Below are 19,927 nucleotides of genomic sequence, written 5' to 3'. Positions count from 1 at the left end.
ACTTTAGTCGCAGTTAAAACCTAATGTAAAATATAAAATAAATACAAGACTTAAATTAAAGCGTAAAGTAAATAATGATAATGAAATTGCGAATAATAAAAGTGCGATAAAATAAACTTGCGATAATTAAAAAGTACGATAATTAAAAGTGCGATAAAATAAAATAAATAAAAGTGTGATAATTAGAAGTGCAATTAAATATAAAATAAAGGAAATTAAATATGAAATAAAAGAATTATGCTTATTTAAACTTCCGTAATCATGATGTTTGACGTGTTGATTTTAGTTTTATGCCCATGGGTTAATTGTCCTTTGTCCTGGATTATTTAATATGTCCGTCTGGTTTTTGTCCATAACAGTCCATCAGTCATAAATATAAAGTGCGAGTGTCCTCATCAAATTATTATTATACCCGAAGTTAAATATTCCAACTAATTGGGGATTCGAATTGTAACAAGGTTTTAATACTTTGTTTAATGAATACACCAGGTTATCGACTGCGTGTAAACCAAGGTTTTACTACTTTGTTAACAATTACACCAATTACCCTTGAATGTAATTTCACCCCTGTTTTAATTATTCTAGTGGCTATTAATCCATTCCCGTGTCCGGTTAAATGAACGATTATTCGTACATATAAATACCCCGCCCATCGTGTCCGATCGAGTGTATATGGTAATTCATAGGGACGCCCAATTGTAAATCTTTATATTAACATTAACAAATTTTCATTTAGTTAAACAAATATAAAGCCCATTAATAGCCCATAGTCTAATTTCCACAAGTGTCGTTCTTTTGTCCAAACCCCAATTATGGTACAAAGCCCAATTACCCAATTTTAGTAATTAGTCCAACATCATGATTACTTCGTTTTAAATAAACATAATAATAACTTAGCTACGAGACATTAATGTAAAAAGGTTGAACATAACTTACAATGATTAAAAATAGCGTAGCGTTACACGGACAGAATTTCGACTTACACCCTTACAACATTCGCTAACATACCCTTATTATTAGAATTATAATTAAAATTAAAATATAAATTATAAATATAAATATAAATTTTACGTATGAATGAGGAAGAAAAGATGATGGATTTTGTTCAGAATTCGGTTGGCTTTATAGCCAGAGTTGATTTTTGGGGCTCCGCGACTCGCGGCAAAAGCCTCTCCAAACTCCGCGAGTCGCGGAGATAGAAATTACAGCTCAGTCCTTGGAGTTTTCTCTGCCGACGGTTTTTATTATATATATATAATATATAGATAATTAATATAATTAATTATATATTATATTATATTTATATGCATAGTTAACTTGTAATTTTTAGTCCGTTGCGTCGAGCGTTAAGAGTTGACTCTGGTCCCGGTTCCGGATTTTCGAACGTCCTTGCGTACAATTTTATATTTTGTATTTTGCGTTTTGAATCTTGTACTCTTGTAATTTCGAGACGTTTCTTATCAATAATTGGAACCTCTTTGATTGTCTTTTGTACTTTTGAGCTTTTTGGTCGTTTGCGTCTTCAATTCGTCGAATCTGTCTTTTGTCTTCACCTTTTATTATTTAAACGAATATCACTTGTAAATAGAACAATTGCAACTAAAAGCTTGTCTTTCTTGAGGAATAATGCTATGAAATATATGTTCGTTTTTAGCATTATCATGTTTATTTTTTAAGATGTTTTGGTCTGAAGATTCGCAGACCATGTCTATAAAGAAGATGTGGTCTAAAGGTGTCTATACTGAATAATGAAACTGTTTGTTTTTATGTCTGCAAAGTGACTTAATTATGTCTGCATCACTTAAAAACATATTTTTAAGTCTGCGAGGCTGCAGACATAATAAGATATTATTTTATCTTATGTTTTCAGAAAAACAAATTGTCTGCGATAAAAATGTTTGCGCACGCGAAAATATAAGACATGATAAAATCTGCCTGACAAAAAAACAAATAATACATCTGCTCGTAGTAGAAGTTATTAATTTCTAAGATGTTAGTATCACTACTTTAGGAAGTTATTCTCCCTTTAACCCACAACGGACTATTATTATGACACATATTAATAGCACTTTAAATATTCCACTATCTAATATTATACCCTACTTAAAGGTTTGAATGACTTCAGAATCAATTGTATTTAATTCACACTATTAACAACTCCAATTCTGTTAAATTGGCCATTTGGAATTGGGTGATGATATGTACACAACCTGAAATTATTATGTACACAATCATGATATTTTACAGTGTTGTACAGTACGACACTGTAAAACATGAAGGTTGTGTACATAACAATTTTGAGTTGTGTACATATCACTTCCCTTTCGAAATTATGCTGTGATGATTAACTCAAATGGTATCATTGAGTTAAGTTTATAAATTCTTGTCACTGGATGGCATCGGGCCGGGTTTGAGCCGGGTTTGAGTAATCCCGGACCCGATAAGGAAAACTAGTCTCAAATTCGGACCAAATACCCGACGGGTAAACGAGTTTACTAACTAGCGGGTAAACGGGTTTACCCGCGGGTAAACGGGTACCCGTTTACTTTTTTTTATAGCAAATAAATACATTACCAAAAATATATACAATCTATAACTCTGTAAATTATATGCTTTATTTATATGTGTATATTTTCCTATTTTCAATTATTATCACTATCAATTTTTTAAATATTTTCATAAATCAGATTCTTGATTTGAATGCAGATGAAAATGTGAAGTTGATAGATGATAAATAAATATATAAATTCATATTGACCTTGTAAACAATATATTTTTTAATTTAATTTTTGTTATTACCCATTTTTAATTATTATTGTTATTATTATTATTATTATTATTATTATACTCGTATACGGGCCGGATAAACAGGCCGGGTAGACGGGTCTTTATTTAAACCCAGACCCGAACCCGAATATTTTTTGAAAATCAATCACATACCCGGACCAGACCCGGCCCGAGACCCGTAGACCCGGACCAGACCCGGCCCAATTATGTCGGGTTTGGGCTTTTTTGCCATCCTCACTTGTTAATTTTTGAAAGTCTAATTTTTATCTTTTTAATTCTCATTTGAACCTAATCGGTGGCTATCAGTCACGATAAATTGATACCCTTTGGTGTAAACATATGGTCATGATACACGTGTCCATTCCACTTTGCATCCAATTCACATCCATGAAAACATTTACATCATCATCACCACTCAAGAACAACATCATCAATTAACAAGTTTTTTCTTTCTTCTTTTTTTGGTATTTTGTAAATTGTAAAACGAGAGTCAGTCATTCGGGTGGCTCCCAATTTCCCAAACATTTTATCTTCAAATCCTCTCATTCTCCACACGATCTTTAATAAATATTCTTTTTTCTTTTTCATTTTTCTCTCTTTTTTCACATACCCATTTTCACTCACAAAATAAAGTTTCATTCTTTATGTGTTTAGTGCTCAATTGTTGCTGATAATATTATGTCTCTTCAATCTGTAGCTCATGTTAATGGCTACTATTTAAAACCCACTTCTGTTTTTGCAACAAAAAGAGACCTTTTGTTTCTTGATTTTGTGGGTTTAAGGGGTTCTACTGCTGTAAATAAAAGAATCAATCGTAGATTATTGGGTGGACCTAATAATAATAGTGTTCTTAAAAGTGTTCACAAGAAACAGAACTGGGCTTGTTCATCAATCAAATCTGTTCTTGATTTTGATCATTCTGTTTCTCAACAGCAACAACAGCAATCTTCTGATTCTAAACCAAAGGTTTTATTTTTAATATTTTAATTTTATTTTTGAGTTATATTAAATTTGATGGACAACTGTATAGTGGGTTCTTACAACTATATGTAATATGTGCCTACATACTATGTACAGTATCTATTACTTATGCTTTTTGACAACTGAGAGTTGACTAATTAATATTCCATAAAAATGGTGTTTGTTCTTTGTAGGCTTGTACTATGATAACAAACATGGTTTAATGATTGTTACTAACTATAATACTTGTATGATACTATTATATCTGTACTTTAATTGTGCTTATTTGTGTTATGCTTGTGGTGTTGAAGGCATAATTAGGTGACTGATTTAGGGTTATTTGTAGTTAATTAGAGCTTATAAACATTCTTATAAGACACAGTACAAATGTTAACTTTTGGCTGAAACCATTATACGATAGGTTGTTTGTTAAATGATTGTTACTAACTATAATACTTGTATGATACTATTATATCTGTACTTTAATTGTGCTTATTTGTGTTATGCTTGTGGTGTTGAAGGCATAATTAGGTGACTGATTTAGGGTTATTTGTAGTTAATTAGAGCTTATAAACATTCTTATAAGACACAGTACAAATGTTAACTTTTGGCTGAAACCATTATACGATAGGTTGTGAAAGGCGTTACGAGAGAATGCTAGATTATCATAATCATTTGTGGTTTATAGAAAAATTTTTTCTTATTAGTAAAAATTTTTGATGGGTTATTATAAAGTTTTTTACTTTATGTTGGAAATTAGAAGTTGTAGATTCATGTGTGGGAATAAGCACCAAAATGTAAGGCCTAACCTATCAATGATAATGTTCTAGTAGTCTTTTAAGACATCAGTTTTTACAGTTTAAAAGTACTTAACAGCGCTTTAAGTGATGTTTTTTTAATGATAAGAGTTGATATTATATGTAGGTTGCAAATTTGGAAGACATATTAGCAGAAAAAGGTGAATGTGGGGTCGGGTTTATTGCGAATTTGGACAACAAGGGTTCACACCAAATCGTTGAAGATGCACTTACGGCTCTTGGGTGTATGGAACATCGAGGAGGGTGCGGTGCCGATAACGATTCGGGTGACGGGTCCGGGTTAATGACTTCGATTCCATGGGAGTTTTTTAACGCTTGGGCCGAAAAACAAGGACTTGCAAAATTTGATCAGTTGCATACTGGTGTTGGAATGGTCTTTTTCCCACAAGATGAAACCCTTGTGGAACAAGCCAAATCAGGTTAGTTGTTAAATCATCATATAATTGTGTAGTAAGTAGTCTTAACTGATTTTTAATAATTATATATAAATATACTATAAATATACTTTACTGTACTACTTTATTCAACTTGGTGATTATATTATTATCTGAAATTTAGGTCAGATGATTCTAATTAACTGTAGCAATCAATACAAACATATTAATAAAAGAAAAGAATTAGAATATATACTTCATTCATATTAAAAAAGGGTAAACCGACTCTCTGGTGGCCCCACACCGACTGGTCCCACGGTCAACATATACGTCACTCATATTACTAAGGGATGTTTGGATGTGCGTTTTGGAAGTGATTATGTGTTTGGATATACTTCTCACATAATACTTAACCGTTTTCTTACATATATTTTTTCTGACATATTCTTAATAAATTTGTTGTAGCTATTATTAATATTTTCAATCAAGAAGGTCTCGAGGTGCTTGCATGGAGGTCGGTTCCCGTGAATACGCCTATAGTCGGTTTCTATGCAAAAGAAACGATGCCCAACATACAACAAGTTTTCGTTAGAATCATGAAGGAAGACGATACTGATGATATTGAAAGAGAATTATACATATGCCGAAAACTTATTGAAAAAGCCAGTAATTCAGAAGCATGGGGAAATGAACTTTATTTTTGTTCGTTATCAAACCGAACAATCGTTTATAAAGGCATGCTTCGATCAGAGGTTCTCGGGAAATTTTACTATGATCTTCAAGATGCTGCGTATAAATCCCCGTTTGCAATTTACCATCGAAGGTACAGTACAAATACGAGTCCTAGGTGGCCACTTGCTCAACCAATGAGGCTTTTGGGTCACAATGGAGAGATTAATACCATACAGGTTAGGTTACAATGTGTTGAAATTTTGTTACTTTTTGATATGGCAATGCAGGGGGTGGCAATTTTGACCCATTTACTTATAAAATGGGTGATTTTTATCGTTTTTGCGAATAAATTATTTATAAAATTTGGACGGAAAGTGTTGTGGGGTAATCTGACCAGATCAACACGTTTTGACATGTACAAATATACTCGTTTTAACGCGGGGGTGACACTTTCGACCCATTTACTTATGAAATGGGTGATTTTTATTGTGTTTGTTAATGAATTATTTATAAAATTTGGACGGAAAGTGTTGTGGGGTAATCTGACCAATCAACACGTTTCGACATGTACAAGTATACTCATTTTAACGCGGGGGTGGCACTTTCGACCCATTTACTTATGAATGGGTGATTTAAATTGTGTCTGAAAATAAATTATTTATAAAAATTGGACGGAAAGTGTTCTTGGACAATCTGACCCAATCAACACGTTTCTACGTATACAAATATAGCCCTTTTAACGCAGGGGGTGGCAATTTGACCCATTCACTTATAAATGGGTGATTTGAATTGTGTCTGAAAATAAATTATTTATAAAAATTGGACGGAAAGTGTTCTTGGACAATCTGACCCGATCAACACGTTTCTACGTATACAAATATAGCCCTTTTAACGCAGGGGGTGGCAATTTGACCCATTCACTTATAAATGGGTGATTTTAATTGTGTTTGAAAATAAATTATTTATAGAAATTGGACGGAAAGTGTTCTTGGGCAATCGACTCGATCAACATGTTTCGCCATATACAAATATACTCATTTTAATGTGGGGGTGGCAATTTCGACCCATTTACAATTGGTCTGCATTTTTTTGAAGGGATTTTGAAACTTAATGCAGGGAAACTTAAACTGGATGCAATCTCGAGAGACATCGTTAAAGTCGCCCGTTTGGCGTGGACGGGAAAATGAAATTCGGCCTTTTGGAAACTCAAGGGGTTCTGACTCTGCGAATCTCGATAGTGCAGCAGAAGTAAGACATAGCATACGTATGTTTATCGTTGTTTTCTATATACATATACATATGCTTATTATAAGCCTTTTTTTGTTATTAATAGTTGTTCATACGGAGTGGGCGATCGCCTGAGGAAGCTATGATGATTCTTGTTCCTGAGGCATACAAGAATCATCCGACCTTGTCAGTCAAATATCCTGAGGTACGTAATTGAACATGTTCTTTATACTTTACATTATAAGAACATTTCAATACAGCACATTCTTTTAGAAGTTTTATAGATATATATTATATTTCAAGATAGTTTATGAATATTCAAACGGAGGTTATTGTATAGAATGCTGTTAAGTATGACAGGTTCGTATATAATTTTGAAATTCAATGTTATGTCTAAACTCTAAAGTACTGAAACTCCCTGTAATATAGCACAAAGTTGATTGATGAAATACAGTTTACATATAAATTTGAACTAAAGTAACAGTGTAAAAATCTTATGATATGGAGTCCCAATGGTTCAATATGTTCATATGAGGTTGTTCCTGTTATTGGATATAACTGCAATGGGTTATATGCAATAATATCTGTTAACAGTTCCTGATTCACGTTAACCTGACGGTTACGCCTTTTCTGGTAGATGATACTAACTTTTTTTTTTTATTATTTTTTTTTATTAGGTAATTGATTTCTACAACTATTACAAGGGTCAAATGGAAGCTTGGGATGGACCAGCTTTACTCCTATTCAGGTATAATTTCGGTTAAAATGATAGATTACTTCTTTGTTCTAGTTTATCTCGCTTTCGTAGTGATACATTGTATATAAACTTGATGTATAATTGTTGATTTGAAACTTAAAATGAAACTTGTGTTGGAAAACAGTGATGGGAAGACAGTTGGAGCTTGTCTTGATCGTAATGGACTTCGGCCAGCTAGATATTGGCGTACTGTAGACAACGTTGTTTACGTTGCATCAGAGGTAGCGTTTCGTTTGTATCTTAAACATTAAATATTTTTTTCCCGACTATGTGTTTGGCATTTATACGTTTTCTCAATGTAGGTGGGAGTTGTACCTATTGACGATTCAAAAGTTACAATGAAAGGTCGGTTAGGTCCAGGCATGATGATAACCGTTGATCTAATCGGTGGTCAGGTTTGTAATTTGTATTTGTATATTCATTATTTTTCACATGTTGTAGCTCTTACATATGTAACTTCAAATAATATATCAAGTGAGTTTTTTTTTTTAATGATACTGAAACAGGTTTATGAGAATACAGAGGTTAAAAAAAGAGTTGCTTTATCGAGTCCGTACGGGAAATGGTTAGCTGACAACATGCGGAAATTGGAGTCTGCAAATTTCCTCTCGGCGCCAACAATGGAGAACGAAACGATATTACGTCACCAACAGTAATACTTACTTTTATTTTATACATAATTATAAATATAAATATAAAAGTGCCTTAAATATAGATGCCTTAATTATTGCCTTGATTTTGATATGTATAGGGCGTTTGGTTACTCGAGTGAGGATGTTCAAATGGTTATTGAGACCATGGCTTCAGAAGGAAAAGAACCTACGTTTTGCATGGGAGATGATATTCCGTTGGCCGTATTATCTCAAAGATCACATATGCTTTATGATTATTTCAAGCAACGATTTGCTCAGGTTTTTACCACTTATCTTTTTGGTTCGGTAATTTATCAAAATTAACAGGCATTTCATCGAACAGTTTATGTGCACCCACTAGTCAAATACTTGAATATCATAATAATGTCAAAACATTTTCATTGCACATAGAATATTCACTGCTAACAGGCATTTCATCGAACAGTTTCTATGCACCCACGACTCAAATACTCGAATATCATAAGTTTAGAGCACATACATTGTGTCTTAAATGCTATAAAATTGTTAATAGATTCAATATACCTGACCTAATTAGTATGCATGTTTATTAAGAAAATATGAGCATTTTAATAAAGTTCTGATATTATAATCGTTTGCAGGTCACGAATCCTGCAATTGATCCACTCAGAGAAGGATTAGTGATGTCACTTGAAGTCAATCTTGGTAAGCGTGGGAACATATTGGAAGTTGGACCTGATAATGCTTCTCAGGTAAATTATCGATTCAGGACATGACTAATATCTTTTATTATTATAATTATAATTATAATTATAATTATAATTATAATTATTATAATTATTATTTATAATTTGATATTACTTTTCTGAAAGTTGTATGTATATGGTGTGTATCTATGGTTAGGTGACTTTGTCGAGCCCCGTGCTTAATGAAAGGGAGCTGGAATCGTTATTTAAAGATCCATTGTTAAAAGCCCAAACTATACCAACGTTTTTCGACATACGAAAGGGGCTTGATGGTTCTTTAAAGAAGACATTGGATAAAATCTGCGAAGCGGCTGACGAAGCTGTTAGAAACGGTTGTCAGTTACTTGTTCTTTCTGACAGAGCAGATGAACTAGTAAGTACTGTGTGTGTGTGTGCGCGTTTTTGTGTGTGTGTGTGTGTGTGTGTCTGTTATTAGAGTTGGCAAGACTGTTGGTTTAGGTAGGTAACGTATGAAACCGACTTAAAGCCCAGAAGGGTAATTTTTAGTATGGGTTGATTGAATTGACCTGTAGACACTTTTTATCCATATTGTTAGTTTGTTACTTATTTATACATAAATTGATGTGACTGATGTGTTAACATGATTGCTGATAGTAATCCACGTTTTTAAAATGTTTTAAGATGATGTAGACCATATGAGATGAAATGTAGCCCAAATCGACCCGTTCTTTTTTAAATGGGTCCAAATATCCACCTCTAGTACGTGATTCATATAATTTTGACAGGAAGCCACTCGGCCTGCAGTCCCGATACTTCTTGCTGTAGGTGCGGTCCACCAGCATTTGATACAAAATGGGTTGCGAATGTCGGCTTCTATTGTGGCCGATACGGCTCAATGTTTCAGTACGCATCACTTTGCTTGTTTGATTGGATATGGTGCAAGGTATTCATTCTTCTTCAACCATTTATGTGAAAAGGTCAATTTGGGTTATATTCTGTTTGATAACGGGTCATAGTAAATATGTAAAAACAAATGTTCTAACAATTCATTTGTCACACAGAGTATACTCAAATTTTTACAACCTCGTAAACTTTTTTTACTAAAGTACTTGGATCTATAATAATAGTTTTGATATTTATTATTAAATTACTATTTGTAGTGCTGTATGTCCTTACTTGGCATTGGAGACATGTCGACGATGGAGGTTAAGCAAAAAAACCGAGACCCTTATGCGAAACGGGAAAATGCAAATGGTTACAATCGAAAAGGGTCAAAACAACTTCAAAAAGGTCTGCATCTAATAAAAACACTAGTCAAATGCTCATTGACGTATAATAAATTGTTTTCCTTTAAATTCCACTTTTAACTTTCCATGGCACTCATTCATATTTTATCATCATATGGTAACTTCTTATTCTATGATATTCAGGCGGTTAATGCAGGTCTGATGAAAATTTTGTCAAAAATGGGAATATCTTTGTTGTCTAGGTATTATTTCTTTTTCCTGCTATCTTATTGCTACACTAATATAATCATTTTTGTGTAATTAATTTTGCATTGTGTTGCGCCATTGGATATAGCTATTGTGGTGCACAAATATTTGAGATTTACGGACTGGGAACTGAGGTGGTTGATTTCGCATTTACTGGGAGTGTATCAAAGATCGGTGGTTTGACTTTGGATGAGGTATATTATAACACTTAAATAAGGAACTTTATACTCTAATAATGTCGGGATAAAACGTTTCAGTATAAGTAATTAGAATAATAATACTAATTACAAAAAGTGTATAATTTTATTCCTAATGTAACTGTTTGAATGAAATGATTTAGAAAGTTTTATGTAATAAAAGTAAGATTCTGACTGTTTTATACCCATTTTGACCCGTTAGAGATAGAGCCTAATTGAGTTGAGACTGCCACCTCTAATTTCAATTCATTATAAAATTTGTATCATTATTTAATTATTTGATTGACCATTTATATTTGTACGATGATATTTGATAACTATAATACTTAAGTTCTTCCTTTTTGCAGCTTGCAAGGGAGACATTGTCATTTTGGGTAAAGGCGTTTTCTGAGGATACAGCTAAAAGACTTGAAAATTTTGGATTCATACAAATGAGAGCGGGAGGTACTTTCTTACACAAGTTGATACATTATTTTATTTATTTATATTTTTTGAAAAATGTGTACTTAAATCTTGGACTGTATTTCTTGTGTTTGATTAAAAGGCGAATATCATGGTAACAACCCTGAGATGTCAAAACTGCTCCATAAAGCTGTTCGTGAAAAGCGTGAGTCTGCATACTTAATTTATCAACAGCATTTGGCTAACCGACCAGTCAATGTAAGTAACATGCTGATATCTTCATTTCTTCAAAATATTAATTTTGAATTTAAATATATGAAAAGTTTTAGATCATTCTGATTTTGTTTTTAATTGACCACAGGTTCTTCGAGATCTTTTTGAATTTAAGAGTGATCGGGCCCCAATACCAGTAGGAAAGGTGGAATCTGCTACGTCTATCGTTGAGCGTTTCTGTACAGGAGGTATGTCACTAGGTGCAATTTCAAGAGAAACGCACGAAGCAATTGCAATTGCGATGAATAGGATAGGTGGAAAATCTAATTCTGGTGAAGGTGGCGAGGTAATTAATCTCTATACCTTTGTACATACTCAAATAAAATAGTTATAAGTAATGGATTTTTTTATAATGTTTTGATTTTATAATAATTGGTAACTTAATCAAGGACCCAATTCGGTGGACCCCACTCTCTGACGTCGTTGATGGATACTCTCCCACATTGCCACATCTTAAAGGTCTTCAAAATGGTGATACCGCGACAAGTGCAATCAAGCAGGTAAGATGTTAATTGAGTCTCATTTCAACTTGATTATACGATTCTTATTGTTTTACACATTGTTGTAAAAAAAACCCGATTACTTCTTTTCAAGAACAGACCGATACGACCTTCTAAAATGCGTTTAATTAATCTGTCAACGTCGGTTAATACGTCAAAACTGGATTTGTTGGCCAAAGTCAAATTTGGTCAACATTTTAATATGAACTTAACTAGAATTCTAGAGTTTTTGAACAAATGAACGATTATCTTTATGTTTTTAGACATTTATGTTAAAGTTTATGTTTATGGTTTTTCTATATTTACACATATATTTTTGAAATTTGTTATTTAAATGTATAAAACGTCCAATCTGATTAATCCTCGATTAATCCCCGAGTTGCATTTACTCCCTCCAAATTTTATATCACCAGTGTCATTTGAAAACGGGCGTTGAAACTAAACACGACCTAAAGTTTACACATTCCTAGATTCTGATTTGTTAACATTTTCATCCAATATCCGTATTTTGCAGGTTGCATCTGGGCGTTTTGGTGTGACTCCAACGTTTTTGGTCAATGCTGACCAAATAGAAATTAAGATTGCGCAAGGTGCAAAACCGGGTGAAGGTGGTCAATTGCCAGGGAAGAAAGTGAGTGCATATATTGCAAGATTGAGAAATTCGAAACCGGGCGTCCCGCTTATATCTCCACCGCCACATCATGACATTTATTCTATTGAAGATCTTGCTCAATTGATTTTTGATCTTCATCAGGTAAAACATATGAATACATTACGAAACTTTATTTACACTGATATATAAACCCTTCAGAAAAGATAAAAACAAGTTTTTGTGTGTGTGTGTGTGTGTGTGTGTGTGATGAGCAGATCAATCCCAAGGCCAAGGTTTCTGTTAAACTTGTGGCGGAAGCGGGAATCGGTACAGTGGCTTCGGGAGTTGCAAAGGGTAATGCTGACATCATTCAGGTACTTCACTTGTATCCATTCACGAAACTGATGTTTGCGGGACGTAAGTGTTTTTTCCCCTCTTTTGTAACAGTTATAAGTGTATTAAAAATGGCCGGTATTTTTTTATTAAAAGTATGCTTTTTTGAATAAAATGATGATTTAGGATGCTTTATGCATTTATAAAAACACTTCAGGCGCCTTATGACTAAATGAATAACATAATAAATGTAAATTAGACACACTGGAGTAATTGTAGTTGACAATCAACTCGGGGAGTACTCGCTCAAACTTGGTCAAACTCCGGCCAAAACTTGGGATTACTTTGAAAATCGGTCATAACTAGGTCAAAACTCGGGATTACTCGGAAAATCGGTCAAAGTCAAACTTGGTCAACATCCGGGTACTCCCCAAGTTGGCAAGTACTCCCTAAAAAGTCCCGAACGAATATTCTATGAGTCGTATTTTTTCAACCTTGTTGACATTCATTTCTGTTTTGTAGATATCTGGGCATGATGGTGGGACCGGAGCCAGTCCGATTAGTTCAATTAAGCATGCTGGTGGCCCTTGGGAACTCGGACTTACTGAATCGCACCAGGTTTTGATTATATAATATTATATACTTTCCAGAAATTATTAATTATATCTTTTTTGTTTGGCTTAAAAAAACAATAACTAGTATAACAATAGAGAGATTTATCAAATAGATGAAATCCTCTAAAACGTTGATTATTCTTTTTGCAGACTCATTTAGTATTTGATTATTCTTTGTTTTATCGCTTAGCTTTGGTTCTATCAATTATTCTTTGCAGACTCTCATTTCAAATGGTCTTAGAGAACGAGTTGTACTTAGAGTTGATGGTGGTTTCAAGAGTGGATTCGACGTTCTTATGGCTGCTGCGATGGGCGCCGATGAATATGGATTCGGTTCGATTGCAATGATTGCTACTGGATGTGTCATGGCTCGTATTTGCCACACTAATAACTGTCCAGTTGGTGTTGCTAGTCAGGTAGTGATTACAAATTGAAGTCTGCAAAATGGCCGGGTTGGGCAGTTTGGGTAAAGGGTCAAAATGGGTATGCTCGATCTGGCCTGCAAAACTTTATTATCTTTTCGTGAGTTTTTCTAAAAATTATTATTTTTTTAAAGACAACATTGATTTGACTAATAATTGAGTTTCACTTATAAAGGGATTTAGAAAATTCAATAGAAGTTTTTAACACTTCGGTTGACTTTCAACCCATTTGACCCGTTTACACAGCTTACATTCTAGCTAATTTCCTGAAATTTTCTCTCCAAAATTAAATCACTCTTCTACCAAAAATCACTCGAAACTTTGACTTTGACCAGAAGGTCAACCCCCGGTCAAAAAGTCAACTTTTAATCGGATACACGTTGACCCGTTACAAACATAGTATTACCTGAATCAAGTTGTTTCTTCTGAACGGGTCAAGATTGAAACCTCTACTACAAATGTTCAATGCTTCAAGTAGCATTAAAGATCATACTTATAAAATACCTTCTTTAATCATACTTATTTTTTCAGAGAGAAGAATTACGTGCTCGATTTCCCGGTGTACCCGCTGATCTAGTGAATTACTTTTTATATGTTGCTGAAGAGGTAATCTCTTCATTATATTGGCTCGTTATCTTATTAAAAAGTTATTTAAATTGTATTTTTATGCTAAGTAAGAATAATTGTATGTACAGGTTAGGAGCACATTAGCACAACTCGGGTATGAAAAACTTGATGACATCATTGGACACACGGAGCTTTTAAGACCTCGAGATATCTCATTAGTGAAAACGCAACATCTTGATCTTAGCTACGTTCTTTCTGTATGTGTTCTAAGGATTTTTCTTTTTTATGTTCTTAAGATTATATATTTTCCTCGTTCAAATTGCTAATAATATTAATTAATTAATTATTTTTAGAATGTTGGGCTTCCAAAATGGAGTAGCAGTACGATCAGGAAGCAGGAGGTCCATAGTAACGGGCCCGTTCTCGATGACATTATTCTTGCTGACCCACAGGTAATCAGTTACAACTTTTGGTCTAAAAAAGGAGTCGATTTGGATTATTTTTAAAAAGAGTAAATAAGCTTAATGGGTTCCAAGCAAAATGTGTGTTCGAATCCTTATAACCTTCTTAATCGGTTTATTAAGAAACTCTTTGATACTAATACTAAAGATTTCTAATCATGTTTATCTTTTAAGTTCTATTTCACGCTTTCAATTTCACAATTTTGCTTCAATTTTACGTAATTTATCTGATACCACCTATCAATTCCGATCCTTACTTTCATACCAAGTTGAATCTAACGGTGTAATCAACCTAGTTACTACTTGCTAGTGCTACTAGAAGCCTTGATTCTCCATATTTTACATCTTTTTAGAGATTTGGGGGTTTTTGGTAACCCTAAATTGAGTAACAATTCAACAATTCAAGATGGGGAAAACGTCAGGAGGGAAGAAGAAAAAGAAGGTGCAAACTTTTCCTTGGGTTTTGAGGAATAGGCAAATAGGGTTAGATGATGAACATGAAGGAAGATCCTTCGATCAATCTACTGGATCTAATCAATCGCCTAGATTGGATACGGTTGCACATGAAGACGGTAATTCTTCGTGTCATATGGATGATCAGATGAGCATACACGCGTCATCAGAATCTTCTGGCAAGGAGGATGAAGGTGTGACTGGTAAATTGGCTGCTGTTGGGACTAAAGTAACAAGTGATGGATCTATGCAGGACCCAACCAAGCAGAGATCATACTTAATTACTACTGGTGGCTCAAATGATAATCATGATTCGGAGGGGATGGTTCTGAAAACCTATAGTACTAGAAAGAGGAAGGGTAAAGTGAACCAGCTGATTGATGTTGGGGATGGTCCTTCTAAAGAAAAGAAGAGTGCTCAATTTGTTCCTTATGCTGTTGATTCTTCTATTCCTGTTAATGAAAAAATACTCCCTGAAGTAATTAAAAAACGCAAGGGTAACAGGAAGAAAGGTGGGTATGGTAAGAATTCTGCTATAACTGATCATTCTATTGATGATATTGTAGTTAATAATGATGATATTATTGCTAAATCTATTGGTGAAACAATTGCTGTTGCTAAGGCGACTGTTTCTGCTAGTCCTGTTGTATTCTTTAAGAGTTCAACAGATGGTAGTTATAATGAGGTTGATGTAAACCTAGTGGCTGCTGCTGAGAATGCTGTTAAGTTATTTAAGAATGATGGTTTTAGAGAGTCAATTATTGTTCCTGATGATTTCTCCCAATTTACATTGGGTGGCAATGTAACATTAATGAATATGCAGGATAATAATAGTGGTGATAATGATAATGTTGTTCCTGGGATTAAATCTGTAACAAAGGAGGGAGTTGAGACTAGTGATGGGCAAGGCAATACAGATAATAAAACCCCAAGAGCATGGGTAAATCCAAACGTCACTTTTGCTGACTTCTTAAAACAAAACAAAGATGAAGAGGAAATAAAAATGGAATTCATTCCACCTGTTTTAATGTCTAATGGTCAAAAGAGAGTTGTTTTCTCCGCTGAGGAGGTTAAGAAGGGCGGTAGTGCATTTTCTCTTCAATTATATGGGTATTTTATTGGAACTTCTATGGATTATAGGGTTGTTAATGCCCATCTAAGGAGAATGTGGTGGAGGTATGACCTTAAAGAAATCGTCAAAACAGCTGCAGGATTTTATTTATGCAAATTTAAAAGTGAAAAGGGTATGAAGGAGGTGCTTGAGAGTGGTCCATGGTTAGTTAATAATGTTCCTTTTTTTGTGAATCAGTGGGAACCTGGGGTTTGGCTTGAAAAAATTGAACCTGAAAAAGTCCCAATTTGGATTTGTATTCACAATATTCCAATTGAACTATGGAGTGGCAGAAGTATAGGTAAACTTGTTAGTGGTATTGGTAGGCCTATGTTGATGGACAAAGTTACTTCAGAGAGATGTTTGAGTAAAAGTGGAAGACTAGGGTTTGCTAGAGTTTTGACTGAAGTCAATGCAAATGATGACCTTCCTAGCTTTGTCGAATTTTCCTATCCTGTGATTGGTTCTTTTCCAGCCAAAGTGGGTAAACTTGAGGTGACCTATCAATGGAAACCGCCTTCATGCACTCATTGCAAAGTGTTTGGCCACTCTTTTAATACTTGTAAAATTAGGCCTAAAACAGAAGATGAAGTATCGGCACAAGTGTTAAAAGACGCTTTGAAAATCAACAATGATGGTGAAACAGTTGATTTAAATAACCAGTGTGTTGAGGACGGCTTTAAAGTTGTTGGTAAGAAAGGAAGGGTTTTTCAGAAGTTGAATTTTGATAATAATAAAAGTCAAAGGCAGTCAACCGAAGCAAAAGGTATCAAGCAAAATGCAGTTAAGAATAATTATGGTATTAAAGACAATATTGATGTGGAGGAAACAGATTGGAATGTGGAGTCCCAGAAAAGTCAAAATCATAATGTTTTGAGGAAAGGAGATAAAGGGAAGGGCATTGATGGTGAAGGTAATAATAAGACATATTCTAAAGATAGAATTGAAACAAACAATCCTTTTTATGTATTAGTAGATGATGAGGGTAATACTGATGGTAATACTGATGAGATTATAATTGAAGAATCTATAAATGATAAATTTGATGATAGATGGAACTTACGGAATTCAGAAAAAAAGAAACTAAAAAGTTATTTGGATAAACATAATCCTCCAGGAAAAGAAGTAATCGATCAATGGCAACCACACGAGTTCAAGTATTTTAGGACTCAATGGATTGCTGCTGGATTTGGTAACTTTGATAAAGATGGCATGGTTATTGGCGATTGATGTTAAGTTTGATAATAATGCTCCGAAATTAGGGTATTCATCTTGTTAGTTTCTTACTTTATGTTTAGTATAGGTCCTCGAGTTTCACTCAAATTAGTGTTACTCGTATTGTAATCCTCTCTGTATCATTTCCTTATCAATAAAATTAGCTTGCTTTTCAAAAAAATGTTTATCTTTTAAGTTCAACCTAACCCGAGCGTCGTGAGCTGTTTCACAACTCACCCTTTTTACACGTGCTACACAACATACCAAGTTTGTTTAGTGTTTTTTAGTTGTTTCTTTATTAAGGATGTTTTCTTTTGTTTACAGATATCAGATGCTATTGAAAATGAAAAGGTAGTGAATAAAACATTTAAGATATACAATGTCGATCGTGCTGTCTGTGGACGTATAGCAGGTGCTGTTGCAAAGAAGTATGGAGATACTGGTTTTGCTGGGCAGTTAAACATAACGTAAGATGCTGTTTCTAGTTGAAAGTATTCTTATTTAACACTAATTAATAACTTCTATACTATGATATGCAATGTAAGCTAAAAATATTTTTGTTTTTATGTTGTCTCTAGATTTGAAGGGAGTGCTGGACAATCATTCGGATGTTTCCTTACTCCGGGAATGAACGTAACACTAATCGGAGAAGCGAATGATTATGTTGGAAAGGTCTGGTTACCCATATTGACCTTTTAGTTATAAAATGGGTTAAAATAGTCATCTCTAGTATTCCTTAATGTTCTATGGATTCTTATGTTGTTGGTTGTCTTTTAGAGTATAGTCAAGTTAATTCATAAGCTTTCAATCCAAAAGTATTTTAGTATGATTATAAAAGTGATGTTTTTTGATATGATATTTAAGTAGAAGGATTAGAAGGTTTTATTCATCAAAAGTATACTTTCGGTGACTTTGAAACTTTTCCTTTTAGCCAAATTTTCTAATTCTACATGTTGATCAATTTAGGGTACCCAAATTGACCTTTTAGTTATAGAATGGGTTGAAATTGCCACATCTAGTATTCTTTAATGGATTCTTATGTTGTTGGTTGTGTTTTAGGGTATGGCTGGCGGTGAATTAGTTGTAAAACCCGTTGAAAAAGTCGGGTTTATCCCCGAGGAAGCAGCAATTGTTGGGAACACGTGTTTATATGGTGCAACGGGCGGTCAACTATTCGTTAGAGGCAAAACCGGAGAACGTTTCGCCGTTCGAAACTCTCTTGCTCAAGCAGTAGTGGAAGGTACCGGAGATCATTGTTGCGAGTACATGACAGGTGGCTGCGTTATCGTTCTTGGAAAGTAAGTTTCTCACTAATACATAATTATTCTTCTTTAAGTACGTTTGCTAGGGCCCGTTTTTGATTTTTTTTATTTTTTTATTTATCTTTTTTCATTAGGGTTGGTCGGAACGTGGCAGCTGGTATGACCGGTGGTTTGGCATATATTCTTGATGACGATGATACTTTAATTCCCAAGGTTTGTATTATACGTACTGTTCTAAACAAATCGACATTTTACCTTCGGTATTTAGTTTATAAACAATAAAGGATTTTACAAACGACACCCGCCAGCCCTTAAGATTGTCGTTGATGTGCATTAAAAAGGTTGTAAAATTCAATAACCGTCACTTTAAAGTCAAATGTAACCACTATGTACAAGTTTTTTATGCACCTTAACGACAACTTAAGAGTTGTCGTTAAAAAATCCCACAATTAACTTATTCGTTTTCGTAAACATGATAGATAAATAAAGAGATTGTGAAGATACAGAGAGTGGTTGCACCCGTTGGGCAGATGCAGCTAAAGAACCTTATCGAAGCACACGTTGTAAGTACAAAAATGCATCGATCGACTACTTAATTACAAAATCAGTTTCGAAATGTGTTTTTATAAACTATTTGTATGTAGGAAAAAACCGGAAGCACTAAAGGAGCGACTATTTTGAACGAATGGGACAAGTATTTGCCACTCTTTTGGCAACTGGTCCCACCTAGTGAAGAAGACACACCCGAAGCTTGTGCTGAGTACGAGCAATCAACAACCGATCAGGTGACGGTGCAATCTGCATAAAAAGCCAAATTCGACACTTCATTGAAGCCATGGTTAAGATACCAACATTAGACAAAAAGGAATTTTTTTTTTCTACTCATCGGCGTTTTGATTCTTCGAGTGATGATCAATGGCTTAGATGATACGAGCTTCGCGTTATGAAAAAAGATTATAGTGGGAAAAAATATTCTTGGAGGTCTGATTTCGTTGGGTTGGGTTCTTTTGGTTTGAAATTTACCCTTTTTGAAAGTGTGAAGATGTATAGATTACAGAGATGGTGCATGAAGTGTAAATTTTCAGGGTACAATATCTTAATAAATGAACTTTAGTGCAA

The 19,927-nt window shown here is 34.1% G+C and overlaps 2 protein-coding genes across 2 annotated transcripts; both read left to right on the top strand.

The window, feature by feature from the left end:
• Positions 1 to 3,396: 3,396 nt before the first annotated feature.
• On the top strand, positions 3,397 to 19,927 carry LOC139845295 (ferredoxin-dependent glutamate synthase 1, chloroplastic/mitochondrial-like). The gene is made up of 33 exons (XM_071835554.1): positions 3,397 to 3,753; positions 4,672 to 4,984; positions 5,405 to 5,847; positions 6,728 to 6,859; positions 6,945 to 7,043; positions 7,516 to 7,586; positions 7,720 to 7,816; positions 7,898 to 7,990; positions 8,102 to 8,247; positions 8,347 to 8,506; positions 8,848 to 8,958; positions 9,110 to 9,325; positions 9,699 to 9,856; positions 10,074 to 10,203; positions 10,344 to 10,402; positions 10,495 to 10,600; positions 10,951 to 11,047; positions 11,148 to 11,263; positions 11,367 to 11,564; positions 11,668 to 11,778; positions 12,293 to 12,532; positions 12,646 to 12,744; positions 13,226 to 13,321; positions 13,536 to 13,733; positions 14,271 to 14,345; positions 14,435 to 14,563; positions 14,660 to 14,758; positions 17,871 to 18,013; positions 18,125 to 18,218; positions 18,606 to 18,844; positions 18,943 to 19,021; positions 19,288 to 19,371; positions 19,453 to 19,927. Exons 1-33 carry the CDS (start codon positions 3,466 to 3,468, stop codon positions 19,612 to 19,614), a joined length of 4,881 nt encoding a protein of 1,626 aa, XP_071691655.1. The 5' UTR covers positions 3,397 to 3,465; the 3' UTR covers positions 19,615 to 19,927.
• LOC139845296 (uncharacterized) lies at positions 16,036 to 17,592 on the top strand. The gene is made up of 2 exons (XM_071835555.1): positions 16,036 to 17,244; positions 17,449 to 17,592. The coding sequence occupies exons 1-2, from the start codon at positions 16,038 to 16,040 to the stop codon at positions 17,559 to 17,561; spliced, it is 1,320 nt and encodes a 439-aa protein (XP_071691656.1). The 5' UTR covers positions 16,036 to 16,037; the 3' UTR covers positions 17,562 to 17,592.

Source organism: Rutidosis leptorrhynchoides, chromosome 4, assembly GCF_046630445.1.
Source record: "Rutidosis leptorrhynchoides isolate AG116_Rl617_1_P2 chromosome 4, CSIRO_AGI_Rlap_v1, whole genome shotgun sequence".
In the NCBI taxonomy this organism is placed as follows: Eukaryota; Viridiplantae; Streptophyta; class Magnoliopsida; order Asterales; family Asteraceae; genus Rutidosis; species Rutidosis leptorrhynchoides.
The sequence above is the reverse complement of the archived record's forward strand: the minus strand, read 5'-3'. Positions and strand labels throughout refer to the sequence as shown.